General features: G+C 43.7%; 1 protein-coding gene across 5 annotated transcripts in view; it reads left to right on the top strand.

Moving 5' to 3' along the window:
* The window catches only part of Aplf (aprataxin and PNKP like factor), a 43,813-nt gene extending 34,935 nt beyond the window's left edge, over nucleotides 1–8,878 (top strand). For 2 of the 5 annotated variants that reach the window (XM_006506656.4, XM_006506657.4), the window contains exons 9-10: nucleotides 327–373; nucleotides 7,128–7,560. In XM_006506656.4, coding sequence (XP_006506719.1) covers nucleotides 327–373; nucleotides 7,128–7,309 — 229 coding nt within the window. In that variant the 3' untranslated portion in view covers nucleotides 7,310–7,560. Of the gene's footprint in view, nucleotides 1–326; nucleotides 374–7,127 lie in introns of all 5 variants that reach the window. The other 3 variants (NM_001170489.1, NM_001372332.1, NM_024251.4) reach the window with 3 other exon arrangements.
* The last annotated feature ends 7,673 nt before the right edge of the window (nucleotides 8,879–16,551 follow it).

Here is a 16,551-nt window from a genome sequence, read left to right as displayed (position 1 = left end):
CTGGGCAGAGTAGCTCATGCCTGCAATCCCAGCAGCCAAAGGACAGGAGGACTAGAGGTTCCAGGGAAACCTGGGATGTGTAGTAAGAGCCATTATAGACGGTGGTGGTGGTGGTGGTGGTGGTGGTGGTGGTGGAGGGGGAGGAAGAGGAGGAGGAGAAAGAAAGGAAAGAAGGGGAGGAGGGGCAGGGAGCAGAGGGACAGACCCTTTCATGGGATACTTCTTGGGCCTGCCTTGATTAGCAGCTTCCTGAGCTCACTGTTACGGTCATAGCTCTCTCCAGTCCTGAGAACTCTATCCCATTTTTGCTTCCTTTTCTTTTTCAGGAAGAACCCCCAGCACAAGATGGAATATAGGCACAGTGCACTTCCAGGTAAGTACTTCAGTCAACCCAAAAGAAACCGTTGAGTAATTCTCCCATTGAACCGGGTATTTCAAAAATATTGTTGCTTTTGGGAGTTATTGTTGCTGATTTAAATTACTTCTCCTAGATTATTTTTAATGAGGTTCTAGTTAATTCTTTTTCTAAAAGATTTATTTATTTATTTATTTAATGTGAGTATACTGTCACTCTCTCAGACACACCAGAAGAGGGCACCGGATCCCATTACAGGTGGTTATGAGCCACCATGTGGTTGCTGGGAATTGAACTCAGGACCTCTGGAAGAGCAGTCAGTGTAACTAACGGCTGAGCCATTTCTTTAGTCCCCACCCCCTTTTTAAAAAAAACAGTGAACTTTCAGAAGCTGAGTTTGATAGCTCGTACCTGGAATACTAACACTTGGGAGACTGGGGCAGGAGATTGCCTCAAGTCTGAGGCTAGCCTGGGCAGCACACCAATTTCCTGTTGCAAGTGAATGAAAGAATTATAAACTTCTATATAACAAATGCTTTCCCCAATCGTAGCCTGGTAGCATGTGCTTCTCCTTTGTCTGTTTGGCATGTCTTATTTTCAGGTACCTGAGAACAAAGTATCAGGCTAGCCTAGCAATGGTAAAAATCACACTGACTTCTGTACTGGAAAGCCTGAGGGTGGGGCCTGGGTCTGGACTGTGCTGTTGGGTTGGCTCATTATTACTGTCAATCATGTTCCCATTTCCTTGATCGGTCTGTCTTAGAGGGCTATTCCTTCTCAAGGCGTTTGTTCTCAGCTAGAGGAGAGCACCCTCTTTTACACCCTTCTTAGGCCAGAACATTGTGATCAGTGTTGACATCTGAGGGGAGAGTGAATTTCCCTCCTTTAGCTAGCCTAGACCCCGTGAGCCATTCTTCCCTGTGAGCCAGTCACCATGAGGGTGATTATTCTGAACCAGTGCGTGAACCTTCTCAGGACCACCAGGATTGTGGGCATCCCTATGAGAATGTAAACCTCTAGCTTCCCAATTGGCCTTTGTTTTGCCTGTTTTTGAACTCTTTAAGAATTTTCCTCTCGGTAAGTCTCAGCCTCTTTGTGCAGAGTATATAATAATGTGAGGACCAATTCAGCAAATAATAACTTTGCCTGAGAGGAGAGAGAAAGCATATGCTGGCAGGCTATGCTCTCTAGTTCTTGTACCTACATATGTGACCAGCTTGTGACAGAGCAGTGCAGATGCCCTCACAGTGAGAGAAACATGGAGTATCTCTTTAGTGTGCTAGCCCTGCAGACAGAAACGGACCCTTTGTTGTGGCTGGCAGGGCCTAGAAGTTGTTATTTAACAAAATTGCTTCACTTAGCTGCATTCAATGATTTTCCAGCCATAGTATAATAGTATTTTATTTAATGGCATTTTATTGGCAATTTATGTGTCAATATATTGTCCCGTACCCTTTACCTTAAAGCTATCAATATGCACCATAAAGCACCATAAAATGTCTGAATAGTCTTTGCAAAGTTTGTTGGAATTTCAGCGAAGTGTTTTCTAAATGAAGAATATACTTTAGAACAGTGAACTTAAATTTTTTTATTTTTGAGATTTTAATATAATTACAGCATTCAACACTGGACATGTAAAGAAAATCTCTCTTGTACCATGAAGCTGTGCTTGCTTATTATCAACAAAAAAAGCATATACATTTAGATCATGTTTCACTAGTCACTATCTGTCTTCAAAGATAGCAAATAGAAAAGTCCTTAATAATTCATAAGCTTCATCTAGTTATTGTATTTATTCTACTTTCTTATTGTTGCTATTAATCTGTTTCTGTGTCTGATTACAAATGAAGCTTTATCCTAGTGGGGAGAGGGAGAGGGAGCAGGGGAGGGAGAGGGAGAGAGAGAATGTGTGTGTGTGAATGAATGTGTGAGTTTATATGTGCATGTGTGTATGTGTGTGAGTGTGTGAATGTGAATATGTGTGAATGTGCATGTGTGAGTGTGTGAGTATGCATACTTCAGAGAGAGAGAGAGAGTGTGTGTGGGTGTGTGTGTGAATGTGAGTGCCAACTGGCTCCAGGCTCCCAGTGAAGGTCCTGGAAGATAGCTGTAGGAGGAAGCAAGTCTGTGGACTTAGGAATTGCCCTGTGCTAATGTAATCAGAACATCTTTGCCCTCTCTAAACCGGTCTGAATACTGTAAATATCAGACTAAATGTACAGTTTCATATTTCCTAATTCAGAGATGTCTAAGACATAATTCTGATAGTTATTTTTCTCCTAAATATTTAAAGTTCATCATTATCCAGTCTCTAATCTCATATGTATGTAGATTAATTTCTTCAGTGTTGCGTAGCATCAGCGTTAAAGCAACCACACTAGGCCCTGGACATTTAACTTCTCATTTAGCCCTCTCAGCCCCCCAAAACACTGCGTTTTCCTACTTGTTGCAGCTAAGGGTCGCAGAGCTCATGCATTGTTCTGCTGCCCTGTGCCACATGTCTTCTGCATCAGCTGACATGAGGTCTTACCAGATTTTCACACATGTCAGACTGCTGGAGCTTTGACATAGATGGTGAATGCAAGAGAAAGAAGTGCCAGGAAAGTTTTGTCATGTACTTCGTCAGCCGTCTCATCTCACATCTGACTTTTGGCGTGGTTCTTCCAAGCCTCCTCCTATGTGGTATCGTCCCACTAGGCGGCGGCTGATGCTGCTATAAGAACCCAGCGATTATTGAGAATTACTTTAAACATTCATAAACTTATATAGTGGGGTGCGTATGTTGAAATGCCCCCATCCCCTAAGAAACTGAACCCCAAGAGATCTAGAAAGAAAGTTAAAAAGAACAACAAGGCTTATCTGAGATTTAAACTGCTGCTTAGATGGGAAGAACCGAAAGAGCATAGGAACACAGGCTGTCAGAGCCTGATGCAGTGGTGAGAAAGTGCAATATAAATTTATAAGCTACTTTTCTAAATGTGGAAACCTACTACCAGCTTGATACACTAAAACTAAACAAAATAAAACACCAAACTAGTGTTTTATTTTAAAGTTAAACATCAAAAATATTATATTGTGTAGTAAAATTTCCTTCTCTAGAAATATTGTACCAAATAATATTTATTGGAAAGAAAAAGGGAAATAAAAGCTGGAGAATTAAGCTATTAATCTGCTGAGAAGGATGTGTAGCAGCTATTTGGAAAGATTCTCCTGGGAACCACGCAGGGTTTTGTGCTAGGCGAGAGCTCTGCTGCTGAGCTGTGTCCCCAGCCCTAGAACTGTCATCCTCACATGACAGCTTCCCCTGAAGAATAGAGAAGGCCAACATGGCCACATCTAATCCTGTCTGGTGAGTAGTGGGTGGGGTGGAATGTATGGCTTATTACCTTTCTGAAAGGCATTTTCACCACTGTGTCAGGTAAGTGCTTTCCATCTGCTTGTAAAGACAAATGACAGGGAGTTCTGCACTGTCCTCATGCAGTCAGTCCGTCTTCACAGTTCACGTTGCTACGCTAATTGGTAGAGGTGTTGAAGAAGACTATTTTGGCTTTAAAATGAACATTTTAGAGTTACGGCTGATTTTTAAATTGACTTCCATTTGATAAGGTAACCTTCTGTCCTGGTTATTGTGAGCTTGATGCAAACTAGAGTCTGCAGGGAAGAAGAAACCACAATTGAGAAATTACCCAAATCAGACTGTCCTGGAGACATGTCTGTGGAGCATTTTCTTGATTGCTGGTTGATGTGACAGGATCTAGCCCACTGTGTGCAATAGCATCCCTAGCCATGTGGGTCTGGGCTGTGTAACAAAGCTGGCTGTGTGTAAACCAGAAAGCCAGCCAGGAAACAGCTTTCCTCCTGCATTCCTGCACACACACACACACACACACACACACACACACACCAGATAAATAACATTTAAAGCCATGTTAACACATGTCTAGCCAGGTCTGTGACCTAAGCACTCTGGAGACTGAAGCAGAAGAATCACAATTTTGAGGCCATCCTGGGCTACCCAGCAAAACTCTGTCTCCAAAGGGGGAAATGAAGTATTCATGGGGCAGTGTTAACAGAAAAGGCCTGGACTTCAGCAGTCATCTCCCTGATAATGCAGAGATGTTTCTTCATTCAGAAATCTGTAAAGCACTGGGCTTGGGAAATTTACCATCATCAGACTCTAGGCTTCCTATTACAGAGCATAAATAATATGAATGTAAAATGCAGAGAGAGAAAATAAGGTTCTTCTGATGACTAGGGCTCAGTGCCTCAGTGGAGCTGGAATAACGCCCTGTGGAGTTTTACAGTGATGAGTAGCGCATGTCTGAACACTTACATGATGTTATAAGCATGCTTGTAGCACTGACAGAGAAGAAAAGTCTGTGTAAGAAAATATAATAGCTGGGATACTGGGGCTGGAGGAAGGCACCCTTCCCATAACACAGTAAAAGCAGCACTCTGAGGTTTTGACATTAGAGCACAGGCCTGCAGCGTGGAGAAAACTAAGAGTTCAAAAGCCTCCTGGCCTTAGACTGTGCCAGGACCAACAACAGGTGTAGAACTGAACAAAGAGAAAACCACACCCATGACTTAGCACTCACAAAGCAGGGAAATGCAAGGTCAGGCCAGCCTGGGACTTTGCCATAGGAGAAAAAAGAGGAGGAGAGAGAGAGCAGAGAGGCATGCAGTGAGATCAGACCACAGGGATAAGCGCATGGAAACGACTTCAAGTCTTCCAGAGTGAGATACACAGCTGCTGGGGGCGTTCTAGGCTCTCGTTGGGAAGGTGGCTAGAGGGAACGGTTGCAGGCTCTAAGAGAGCATTATATCCAGGAAGACGATGATGCTGTTGAGTTAGGGCAGAGTGGGTAATAGAAGCAGAGGTGACACATGAGAGGCAGAGCCCACCGGAGTATTCCAGATAGTAGAGTCCGTTTTCAGGGACAGAGAGAATCAAAATGACTCTAGCTAACAGGTTGGAGAGTACAGGAGTTGTGTATCCAGGCCCGTGGACAAGATAAGTAGGTTTGAGGGAGGGAACTCGAGAGTTGTGTCCTGGGAGCGATAGTTTCCATAGCCTCTAAGTCACCTGAGTGGATATGGTATTCAGGAAGCCATATGATGGAGTCCAGAATGGTGGCATTTAGTCAGGGCTTAGACATACACAGGAAGAGTTAGGAAATAATATTAAATAGAATCATTAATAAATTAATTCGAGACAGGGCCCCAGCTTGAAACATAGGTGGTCTAAAATGAGAACACGGAGGTGAGAGCACCCAGCAGAGGCAGACTAGGTGTCTGGGTTCTGCTTTAAGGCCTGTTTTTCTTGTGGATCCTTAAGACGTTTTCTAGATCTGAAAGACACCGGCTCATTGAGGTAGCGATAGCATATTAAGTGCTAGTGCACAGTAAATGCTTGCTTGTGTTCGTGTCTAACGAGCATACGAGAGACCTCCAAGAGGAGCATGCGCGAGGGTGGAGACTGGCTTTCCTTGCTTACTCCGCTCCTCAGTTTCAAGCTGCTTTGACATCTAAGCTATTTTGTGAATGCATTTGCCATAAGAAAATGAGGATGGGTTAAGATTAGCTGAACAGGAAACATTTTCCAAGCTGTTCAGTAGGAGATGCGTCTCCAGGTACGTGGGCCACAGTGTCTCCCTTGGGAAGGGGTGCGCGCTTCCTCTGTATGAGAACTGTGTGTATTACTATGTAATCCTTTTAGCTTTGGCTGCTGAGAAATTTAAACTATTTGTGCTCAATGTATAATAAGTATTTTAAAATTGAGTTGATATTTATATGTTCTGCTTTTTCTATTATTAGCTGTTATTTTTATTTGCATTATATTATTACATTATCATTAATATAAGCTACCTGAAACCCGTTCTGAAATGAGCTGTGATATTGAGAGAAGTGTAAACATACTGGGCTGTAGCAGTAAAAGGGTGGACATATTACTCGGGCATTCATTTAAGCTATAGCGCTACATCACATGCGGATATTACAAACACAACAAAACTCTGCACAAAAGTGCAGGTGTTAATACTTTAAAAAAACTAGCTAAAACATTTAAAATAATGTTTTTAAAACATCAGAGAGATTATAGAGTAGTAAAGGATTTGCAGGCAATAGAGAAGTTGAGCATCTAGAACAGCAGAGAAGCCCTAAGCCATCTTCCCCACAAACTGTGAAGTACTCTGCGTGGACAGATCAGTCAGGGTCGGGAAGAGTCAGAAAGAACAGAGGTGGGGGATCTGGCAGGAAGTCTTTTCCTACAGCCGTTTGGGGTCCAAGATCAGATTAAAGTTAGACGGGACCTGGAACAACCTGGAGAGACTCCAGGCCTGCTGGGACTTTCCAGACTTGATGACTTGATGGCCTGCAGCTGGGGATCGCCCCTGCCGCTGAGATTTCCAGAGAAGCTTCCAGGTTGGTTCTTAAACTCCGTTTCCAAGCATCTGCTTACAGGTGGCACTTGCTGTGGCCAAGCCAGTGGGGACGGGAGAATGACCCTCTCAGGAGGGACTGAGAGGACCTCATTGTGGAGAGTTAGGACAATAAGAAACAAGTGATCACTTTCTTGTCTGTTCTAAAACTTACAGTAGTAAGGTATATATTAATAAACTTACAGTAGTAAGGTATATATTAATAAATTTACAGTAGTAAGGTATATATTAATAAAGTCTTGCTGAAGGTAGACATTCTAATAGAGACATCCCTAACCCAGGCTGAGTAGTGACTGCTGTGGTTTGTCAATATTCTGTTTTTTTTTTTTTAGCCAGAGTTGCTCTGGATGAAGATGACGATGATGTCGGGCAACCCAGTGACGATGAGGACGAGGAAGACTATGAGCCGACAGATGAAGATTCTGATTGGCACCCAGGAAAGGACGATGAGGAGCAGGAAGATGTGGATGAGCTTTTGAAAGAAGCAAAAAGGTTTATGAGAAGGAAAAAGTAGCGTTTCTGCAATGACTCACATTTGCTTTTTTTCTCTGTGGGAAACATACTCATTTTTTTTTTCTTTTAATAGTTCTTTGCACTTGAAACATTGAAACACCAGCCTTCAGTGAAATAGGTGGATGTATGCTATTGCCTATTTTGGTGCCTATTTAATGTATCCATCAGTGAAAGCAGGTAAAGAGGTTGGGCAGTCTGATATTTTCTAAATACTTTACATACTGCGAATAAAAAGCCATAGGTTGTACAAACCTTTGATCTTCTGCCCTGAGGTCTTTATAGAGCTCCCTGCAAGCTTAGCCAGGTGATTACAGAAAAGTGGAAGAGCACAACCCCACACTGCTGTTGAAAGAGGCCCCACAAAGCTAGACTTGAACAAATGACAGCCAGCAGTGTGCCACGTCTCTAATATATTAGATGTGGCTTTGTGATTTCATTTACGGCTTTTGTCCTTTGAATCCTGGGAAGACTATTAACAAATAGGTGCTGAAAATGATCCTGTTAACCTATAGGGCAGCAGTACTCGCCTTGCAAGGAAATGGTTTTTGTGCATCCACAACTGCGTATGTATATCTGTGAGAGTATAAAGAAGACGACTGCGGAGCCCTTGTGTGGCTCTCACACCGCCCTGCACACACCATGCCCCGCCCACACCATGCCCCGCCCACACCATGCCCCGCCCACACCATGCCCCGCCCACACCATGCCCCGCCCACACCATGCCCCGCCCACACCATGCCCCGCCCACACCATGCCCCGCCCACACCATGCCCCGCCCGACTCCTTTGCTTGCTCTGTGCACCTTTACACTGAGGACACGAGAAGCTTCAAGCCACTGTCTTCTCAGAGGGTCACCTGAGAGGTGCGTTCTCTGCTGTGGATAGGGTTCTGGCCTCTGAAGAAGCCTCTGCTCCAAGGATGGAGCATGTCTGGTTTTAGGCCAGCTTCCCTCTGAGCAGTCTGCAGATTGGGGTACATCAGCTCGTGAAGCAGTGTGGGGAGCGGGTGTGGCGGCAGTCCCAAAGGCGCCAGGGACTGCAGCTAAGTCATATGACTTTCACCTGACTTCCTCATATAAGACACAAACATCTTGAGTGCTGCTTAGGTGTACCAGGATACAGGTGAATCCAATTTGGTGGAGATTTGCCCCTGCTGCCCTGATTAGCTGAAGCCTCGTGACTGGCGAGGGGGCGTGGCCTGCGGTGCATGGATGAGAGAGAGTATAAAAGGAGTGAGAGGCCCAGGGTTCGGGGGAGATATAAAAACAAGGGAGATATATAAACAAGGGAGATATAAACAAGGGAGATATAAACAAGAAGAAACAGGACTGAATAAACGTGTGCAGAAAGATCCTGTTGCAGCGTCGTTCTTCCTGGCCAGTTGGGCGCACGCAAGAAAGCAGTGAGCCAGAAGCTCCTTGTCATTCTTCACTCAAGAGGAAATAAAATGCACATCTTAGAACAAAAGGGGCCACATGCTTTCTTCGTATTTGTGAGTCTCTCCATGTAATTGCACAGGGTTAAATTTACTTAAACTGAAGAAAGACAGAATAAATATTTCTCTATTATCAGTTGCTGTGGCTTATTTGCAAACTTGTTTTCCCTTCCGTATCAGGTTCTTTAGAAGAGCAGAACTGATAGTATGTATGCTACAGGGATTTCTTAGATTGGCTGACGTGAGGAGGGCTGGGTAGTCCGTATGGCTTCACCCTGAAGAGGCAGAGCGCTAGCAGCTGCCCAGTGCATGAGGCTGAGAGAAGTCCTCAGCAGTCCAATCTGGTATGGCGGCCTAGCGGATTCAGGAGAGCCGCTGGTCCTTGTTGCACATTGGAAAGGCAAAGAAGTGAGATCGCATGTGCTGGCCTAGGATATCTATCGCACAGGGGCAGAAGTAGGGCTGCCGTGTTCACCAGCAGGCAGGGCAGGGCATGCATGTGGCAGAAGCAGCGCAGCCCTCCCGCTGCTTTAGATCTGCACGAACCTCTGGGTGGCAGCCCCCTCGGGGAGGGTCTCTTCCCATTTCCAAGTCCGTCCTTCAGGGAAACACCCTCACAGCCCTGCCCAGAGGCACAGGTTTTAGCTAACCCCAGGTCCAGTCAAGTGACAAAGCAAGATTAACACTCACACCTTCTATTGTGGAGGGGTTGGTGAACCTGTGAGTCCTTGACTTCTTCCCATCCTGCACTGACTCAATCTTTAAGGGGTCCTTTAACCCTTCCACTCAGTATAAATTCAAGGATGTTGAAAACGCATCCATTGAACTGTAGGTCGCCCCTTCAGAGCATTAGTCTTTGTAGTCAGACATTACATGTGCCAAGTGCCTGTTGGCCAGTGAGTGAGTAAAGAGCCTACTAAGGGCACAGTGGAACAGTTGGCCATAACAAGAAGTGAGGCTCTGATATGGGCCACGGTGTGGTCCTTAAAAACGTGCTGGTATAAGATGTCTAAAATGGGCAAACCCTTGGAGACAGAGCAGAGGTTGTTAAGGGCCTTGGTAGGTGGGTAGGGAGGCTGCTGATGAGTATAAAGTTACTATTTGAGAAATACCAAGATTGTAAGATTACGGGTGAGAACTGGACAGTGACAGTAAGCCAAAGTGAAGGAGGACACACGTGAAAAGGTGAGTCAGCGTTAGAGTCTCTGAAGCTGAGAGTGGTCTGCAATAGAGCAGGGTTTTTGTTTTGTTTTTTGTTTTTTCTACATGTCATGGGTACTGGAATTTTAGGCACGTGCCATAACACCTGACTTATACAGTGCTAGGAATTAAATCCTGGGCCCTATGCAAATACTCTAATAGCTGAGCCACACCCCCAGTTCAAAAGCACTATTTAAAGACTTTTTTTTTTCTTTTTGAGGTCTCTCTGTGTAGCCCTGGCTGTCCTAGAACTCACTATGGAGACCAAGCTAGCCTTGAACTCACAGAAATGTACATCTCTGCTCCTGAATGCTGGGGTTAAAGGTTTACACTACCATGCCCAGCTTAAAAGCTTGCTTTTTAAAATTAATTTCCCTAACGTCAGTTAAGTGCCTTGTTCTCTAACGGCGTAGTCAGTGGATTTAAACTGTTCCAGCCTTGATCTTGGGACACTTTTTCATTGCATTGTAACAATGAGAATGCAGGGACTGGTGAAAAGGAAGATTTTAAAAGATGTGATTGTCAAGGAATGAATATTTTTACTATAGTTGGCATTTAACTTAGATTTTTAACTTTTAAAATTAAAATATAATCACGTTGTTGTGGTAGTTTGAATGAGAACGGCCCCCATAGACTCTTATGTTTGAATACTTGGTCTCTACTTGGTAGAAGATTTGGGGGTGGAGGAGGGGTCAGGAGGTGTGGTCTTGTAGGAGATATGTTTCTGGGGATGGGCTTCAAGGTTTCAAAAGCCTTCTGCCATCCCCAGGCTGTATTCTGTTTCCTGCTTGTGGATCTGGTTGTGAGCTCTCAGATGCTGCCTCAGTGACCTGCCTCAGTGACCTGCCTGTCTGCCTGCTCCTATGCTCCCCACCCTACCAGGGTGGTGGTAATGGACCCCGAATCTCCAGAACTATAAGCCCGAATAAACCCTTCCTCCCTAAGTTGCTTTGGTCATGCTTTTTATCACAGCCACAGAAAAGTACCTGATATAATGATTTCCCCTGCCCTTTCTTCCCCCCCAAACCTTTGTACCAACCCCACCCCTTGGTTTTTCAAATTTGTGGCTTCTATTTCTTTAATTGTTATTATGTATATAGCTTTAACTTACATTTATTAAAACTGGGTTTCAACTTGGTTGTGCAATACAATTCCTTCTGAAGAAATTTTAATGAAGTGCTGTGCTCCATCACCAACCTTTAGGTCAGAATTTTTCAGATGAGCACTGGTACTAGTGGTAAACAAATAGACCTTCACACCGTAGTCTGACATCAAGGATGTGATGATGTTGAAGGGGACAGAGGACAGACAGAGTGAGCCTCTTATGTGGGTCGCCAGTGAGCAGCACAGTCCCAGCAGTAAGGACATCTCAAAGGAAAATGGCACCAAAGCTTAGCATTAATCTGGGAGATATTCATTTTCATGATAAAGATAGGAGCTGTAGCAAGACTTCTTTGAAACCAAACTATACGTTCAAGGCTTTCATCAGCATCCTATATTAATCTTACATTTTAAACTTTATTAAGTGTGAGCTCAGCTTCTCACTACCAGCTCGCTGTAACCAGAGAACTCAGATATGTGAAGTGGAGAGCCAGATCTGTGGAGCCCATGGTGGAGACCTTCAGTAACAAACACCTAGAGGATGAGAAAAATAAACCTGTCCTTATTCCATTTCCTGTTGCTGCAATAGAATACACACAGACAAAAACAACGCAAGAAGAGGGTTTATCCTGGCTCAGAGTTCAACAGTACACAGTTGTTCATCATGGAGAAGCTGGGGCAACAGGAACTGATCTCATCGTATCTATAGTCACTCAAGAAACAGGAAGTGGATGCTTGTAATGGTCATCCTCCATTATACGTACCAGGATCTCAAGGGATGAAGGAAGGGATGGAGAAGGGAGATTCTAGATTCTCTTAATAACATCAATCACCACACTAACTAATGTGAAATTTTAATCTGAATAAAATCATCTTTGTGCAAAAAATATCAGATGGAAATTTTAAGTTAGAAATAATTACAACATTGTGTGATACACAAATATATGCTTGATGGATATTTTGTTTTAAATGTATAAGAGAAAAGATTAAAAATAAATGAACTGGGTGTTTTACCTCCAAAGCCAGACAAAAGTATCTATATAAAACCAGGAAAAGCAGGACAGACTATAGTAAAAATCTGAAGATAAAGGACTAAAATAAGCAATAGACTTAATTAATAAAACAAAAAATAGTCTTTGAAATGATCGATAAAATAAACAACTCTTCACAAGACAAGAGTTAGAGATGGAAAGGGTTCCAACTGTAAATAGGGATATTTTAAAGTTTGCAAAGGGGTATATATAGTTTTCTGTCAGTTTTCAGATGTACATGAATATGGCTTTTAGAAAAACACAATTGATTAGAATTTACTTCTAGAGATTTTTAAATCTTAATAGATCCAAGGAATAGGAAATATTCAACTCTTGGCTCACTGAATTCCTGGCTGTATGTGTAGTTCACCAAACCTTAATTCACAAAATAGCTTTCCCGTTAGAAATCTTCAGATGTGGGGAAATGTGGAGCCTCACATTTCTTTAAGTCATCTGAAGATAGCACTGAACACCTTAACAGCAGATCTCACTGTGAACACAGAACATCCTACTGACTGATCTGCGACCCCATCTGCAGTGAGACAGCAGACCTGGCAGGGCTTATGCTGCAGATTCGAGGGATTTCAGAGTCAGGAATGGATCCCTGTATTCCATCATGTAACTGGGGGTGGGGGTTAGGATAAAGCCTGGTTTCCAGAAGCACCCACGAGTCATGCTTGGCCACCTGTCCCCTTATGCCAATTACAAAGTTACAACAGCAACAACAACAAATGGATGAATGAATGAATGAATGAATGAATAAATGCAAAGATTATTTAGTTTGGTGACATGGGGAAGAGGGCCAAAGGCATCCAATAGCACCAAATGCAGACAGGAGGAAACAGTTCTTGATCATCAAAATTTCAGTCTAAGCACTTATAATCTTCAGTGTCTTAACACTAATCGCTAATTGGCCAGATCTTTCTATGAGTCAATTTAATCATGGCGAGTAACATTGAAGTCTTTGCCTCAGCTATTCCTATTTTAGGAAGCTGTCCTACAGACACATTTGAAGCTCACTATTAAGATGAACACACCAAGAAATATCTATCTGTACTAATTGGGGAAAGGAAAACAAGCAATGAAATAATGCAAAAAGAAAAGCTGTAGGCAGAAATTTTTTTGTAATCTACTTTTAATAAACACTCAACCTCTCTTCTAGCCCACCACCCAGCAGAGGTAGTGGAAGAGGAGAGTTATTTAGGATATGGGGGAAGTGGGCCTGTTCAGCAATAGGTCTTTGGGGGTGAACACAATCTTCTTTCTCACAGTTCAGTCCCATGGCAAACACCAACTCAAACCAGCAGCTGCAGTCCAGTCTTTGGCAGCAAATACCACACACAAACCAAACAGGCAGCGTTGGTCCAGTCCTGAAGAAACCTCAAGGCTCACCAACCAGCCTGAGGCCTCGGAAGAGGCAAGAAGTTGAAGGAAGCCCACAAGTAGTTCAGTTTCTCTCAGTGGAGCATTACCACCAGCAGAGCTCAACCAAGCTAAGTAAGGCCAACCAACACATGCTTGTCCTTAGTGAAGACTAGCAAGGCGGAGCCAACCAAACCAAGGCTCCCTCTCACGCTGTCTGTGGGCTCATATTTATACTCCTTTGTCATGTGTCCTTTCCTGTGTCTGCTATAGCAAAACATCCTTTCACCTGTGTTTGCTTCAGGAAAACATTCTTTCCCATGTCTGCTTCAGCAAGACATCCTTTCACTGGTGTGCCCCAGCAAAACATCATTTGACGTAACTGACTTTCCAAAGAAACCAGAAGTTTTCACTTCAGGAAGCAACCTAAATTGTCCCTCAGTGGGAGTGAGGAAAAGTTATGTATAAAAATGATAGCACTAACTCAAGATGAATTCACCAAGGTGAATGATGAGTCAGCATAATTGTATGCACAGCAGTTATCTGTATATGTATTTACATATTAATAGAAAACAATGCATGCATAACTGCTGGAGAACTGCTCTTCCAGTAAGGATGGCCATAGGAGGGCAGGCCCTAGGGGGAGACGATCAGATTCCATGTACGTACTAGTATTCTGACTGAATCATATCAAAATGTGTTCCAGTAACACTTGTGCCCCAAATATATGTTTCTGGGCCTTACATTTGATTCTGCAAGCCATCTCAGGATGAAGCCCTTGGAGACCAGATAAACTGTTATTTCTGGTAGCACAGAGATGTTTCTATCAACAAACCGTTTGGCTAAACAGGACTGATGCTCCCCACCCATCCCCTGTGGGGTTCCACTAAAACATAGAACAAAACCTCTTTAACCGTTAGAATTTTAGGAGATTTTATGGATTCCTGGAATATTCCTCATTACAGGTTAAACAATGACTTCCCTGGCCCACCTCTGGTGCCTGGACTTCCCTTGTAGTCCTCAAATTCCAGGAACTTTCAGCATAGTCTTGTAAGGCAGTGTTGGGTAGGGAGTTGGTGGAATCATGTGCGTGCATGTGTGTGTGTATGTGTGTGTATGTGTGAATAAGTGTATGAGTGTGTTGTGTGTGTGTGTGTCTGCCTGAGAGGTATGAAGTAAAATAGGGTGAGCCCAGTGAGTGATGTCCAGAAGCCATTGCACCATCTGGAGATTTGCTCACTTTCTGTGATGTTCCATCCCTGTGATGCCATTGAGTGATTGATCACGTTTCTCCTGGATGTCTGGGAGCAGGGACTCTGCCACAGGCTGATGTCACCGGGCCAGCAGTGGACACAGAGTGCTCATCTGTGGAATATGGCTCAGAGGATGGCAGAACTTGGACTGATTACCACAGCACAGCACAGCACAACACTCTCACCTCAGTACTTAGGTAGGGGGTGCAGAATACTCTCTAATTGTATTAATGCTGGTTTAATGAAAGATTATCATCAGAAATCATCTCTTTGGCTTTATAAAACAAGTTATTTTTTCCAAACCTGAGATTAAGCAAAACATACCAAGCTTCCTCGATTACCTGTTTAACTTACCTCTTTCAACTGTGTTGGAAGGTAAGCTAATTGGCAGGAGATAAAATTTAGTTGCTTGGTAGGTCTAATTAAGGGCCACAGATTGATGTCTGATAGTCTTCATAGATTCAGTACTTGTTTCTAAATAACAGTTGACAACTCAAGATGGTGCCAATCACTATATCTAAATATTAACGATGCCACCTGGAAGAGCTGATACTTGCATGGCTTAGCTGTTTTCCATTCTGTATAAAACAGCTTCTGAGAATTAGCTAGAATTTCCTAGCCAGAGTACATGTTTGTTGCTGAGGTAAAGTTAATACGGGTCTTTTAGAATGTCTGACTAACTCTACGTGATAGTCTGGCTATTTACAGAGACAATGTCTAGGAACTTAGGTGGTCATGCAAGGACTTATGAAATATCACCCCCTGAATTCCAAATGCATTCAGGGGCTTCATTAGGAAAAGTTCTGTGGGTCTTCAGAGATCTGTGTGCAACACGCCGTGCCGATGTGTTTAGCTGGCTACAGATTTATGTACAGCTGGAAGCTTCAGCCCAGGGAAGGGCAGTTTTAGATCAAGCACATACTGCAACTAAGGGAAAGCTTGACTCTGAAGTTAGGAAGCAGAACAAAGGCCACACAGGCTACAGTTCTTGGCAGGCTGAACCTTTCCTTAGGGATGTCCTTGCCTACTGCCAAGCAGGCACAAGTGGGACAGGCTCCAGCAACACATGCTAAATACTGGACGGTGAGCCCTGCCTCCCCATCCCTTTCCATACCAGCTGCTTCCCTTCTATTGTGTGAACTTGGCTCTGCACAAGCCCACTCCTGGCCTTGTTCTAAAGCAACTCAAATTCATGTTTGTACAGGGTGAGTAGCCATCTCCGGCCCCAGCCTGGTTATACAAAAATGCAGTAACTAATCTCTTGGGCCCAGAGCCAGATTCGAGCACCAAGGCTGGAATTTCTTAGAGTAGGCAACTCAAAAAAAAAAGAGGATGATGTGAAGTTCCAGGCAGTGGAGAGGAAGGACTATAAGAGTAGTTAGTGTGTATGGTGTATACATGTATTTTTTAAAAATAAATTCTTATATAAAACTTATATATAAATGTATATATATAAAGATATTTATATGTACATACATACACGAGAGAGAGAGAGAGAGAGAGAGAGAGAGAGAGAGAGAGAGAGAATGCATGAGAGTGCTTTCTCTGTCTTCTACGACAGCAGTGGAGTTTACCATCAAGTGCAGGGTAGCAGCATCCCCTCGCCCAGCCTGGCACAGGGCTTTATGGCATTCAGCTTGGATGATGGATAGAATCAAAGGCAGATAGAACCGGGGGTGATGGTTGAAGTTTATTGTCCACTTGGCAGGATCTGGATTCCCTGGAAGGTCAGCCTCCAGGCATCCCAGCGAGGGCTGGTCTCAGTCAGGGAAACTGAGGAGAAGACTCATCCTGAATGTGGGCCGCAGCATGACCTGGGCTAGTGTTCTAGATCACACAAGAAGGAAAAGTCTAGCCAATAC

Source organism: Mus musculus, chromosome 6 (assembly GCF_000001635.26).
Source record: "Mus musculus strain C57BL/6J chromosome 6, GRCm38.p6 C57BL/6J".
Classification (NCBI taxonomy): Eukaryota; Metazoa; Chordata; class Mammalia; order Rodentia; family Muridae; genus Mus; species Mus musculus.
Note: the sequence above shows the minus strand (reverse complement) of the source record. Positions and strands in the feature narration are given on the sequence as shown.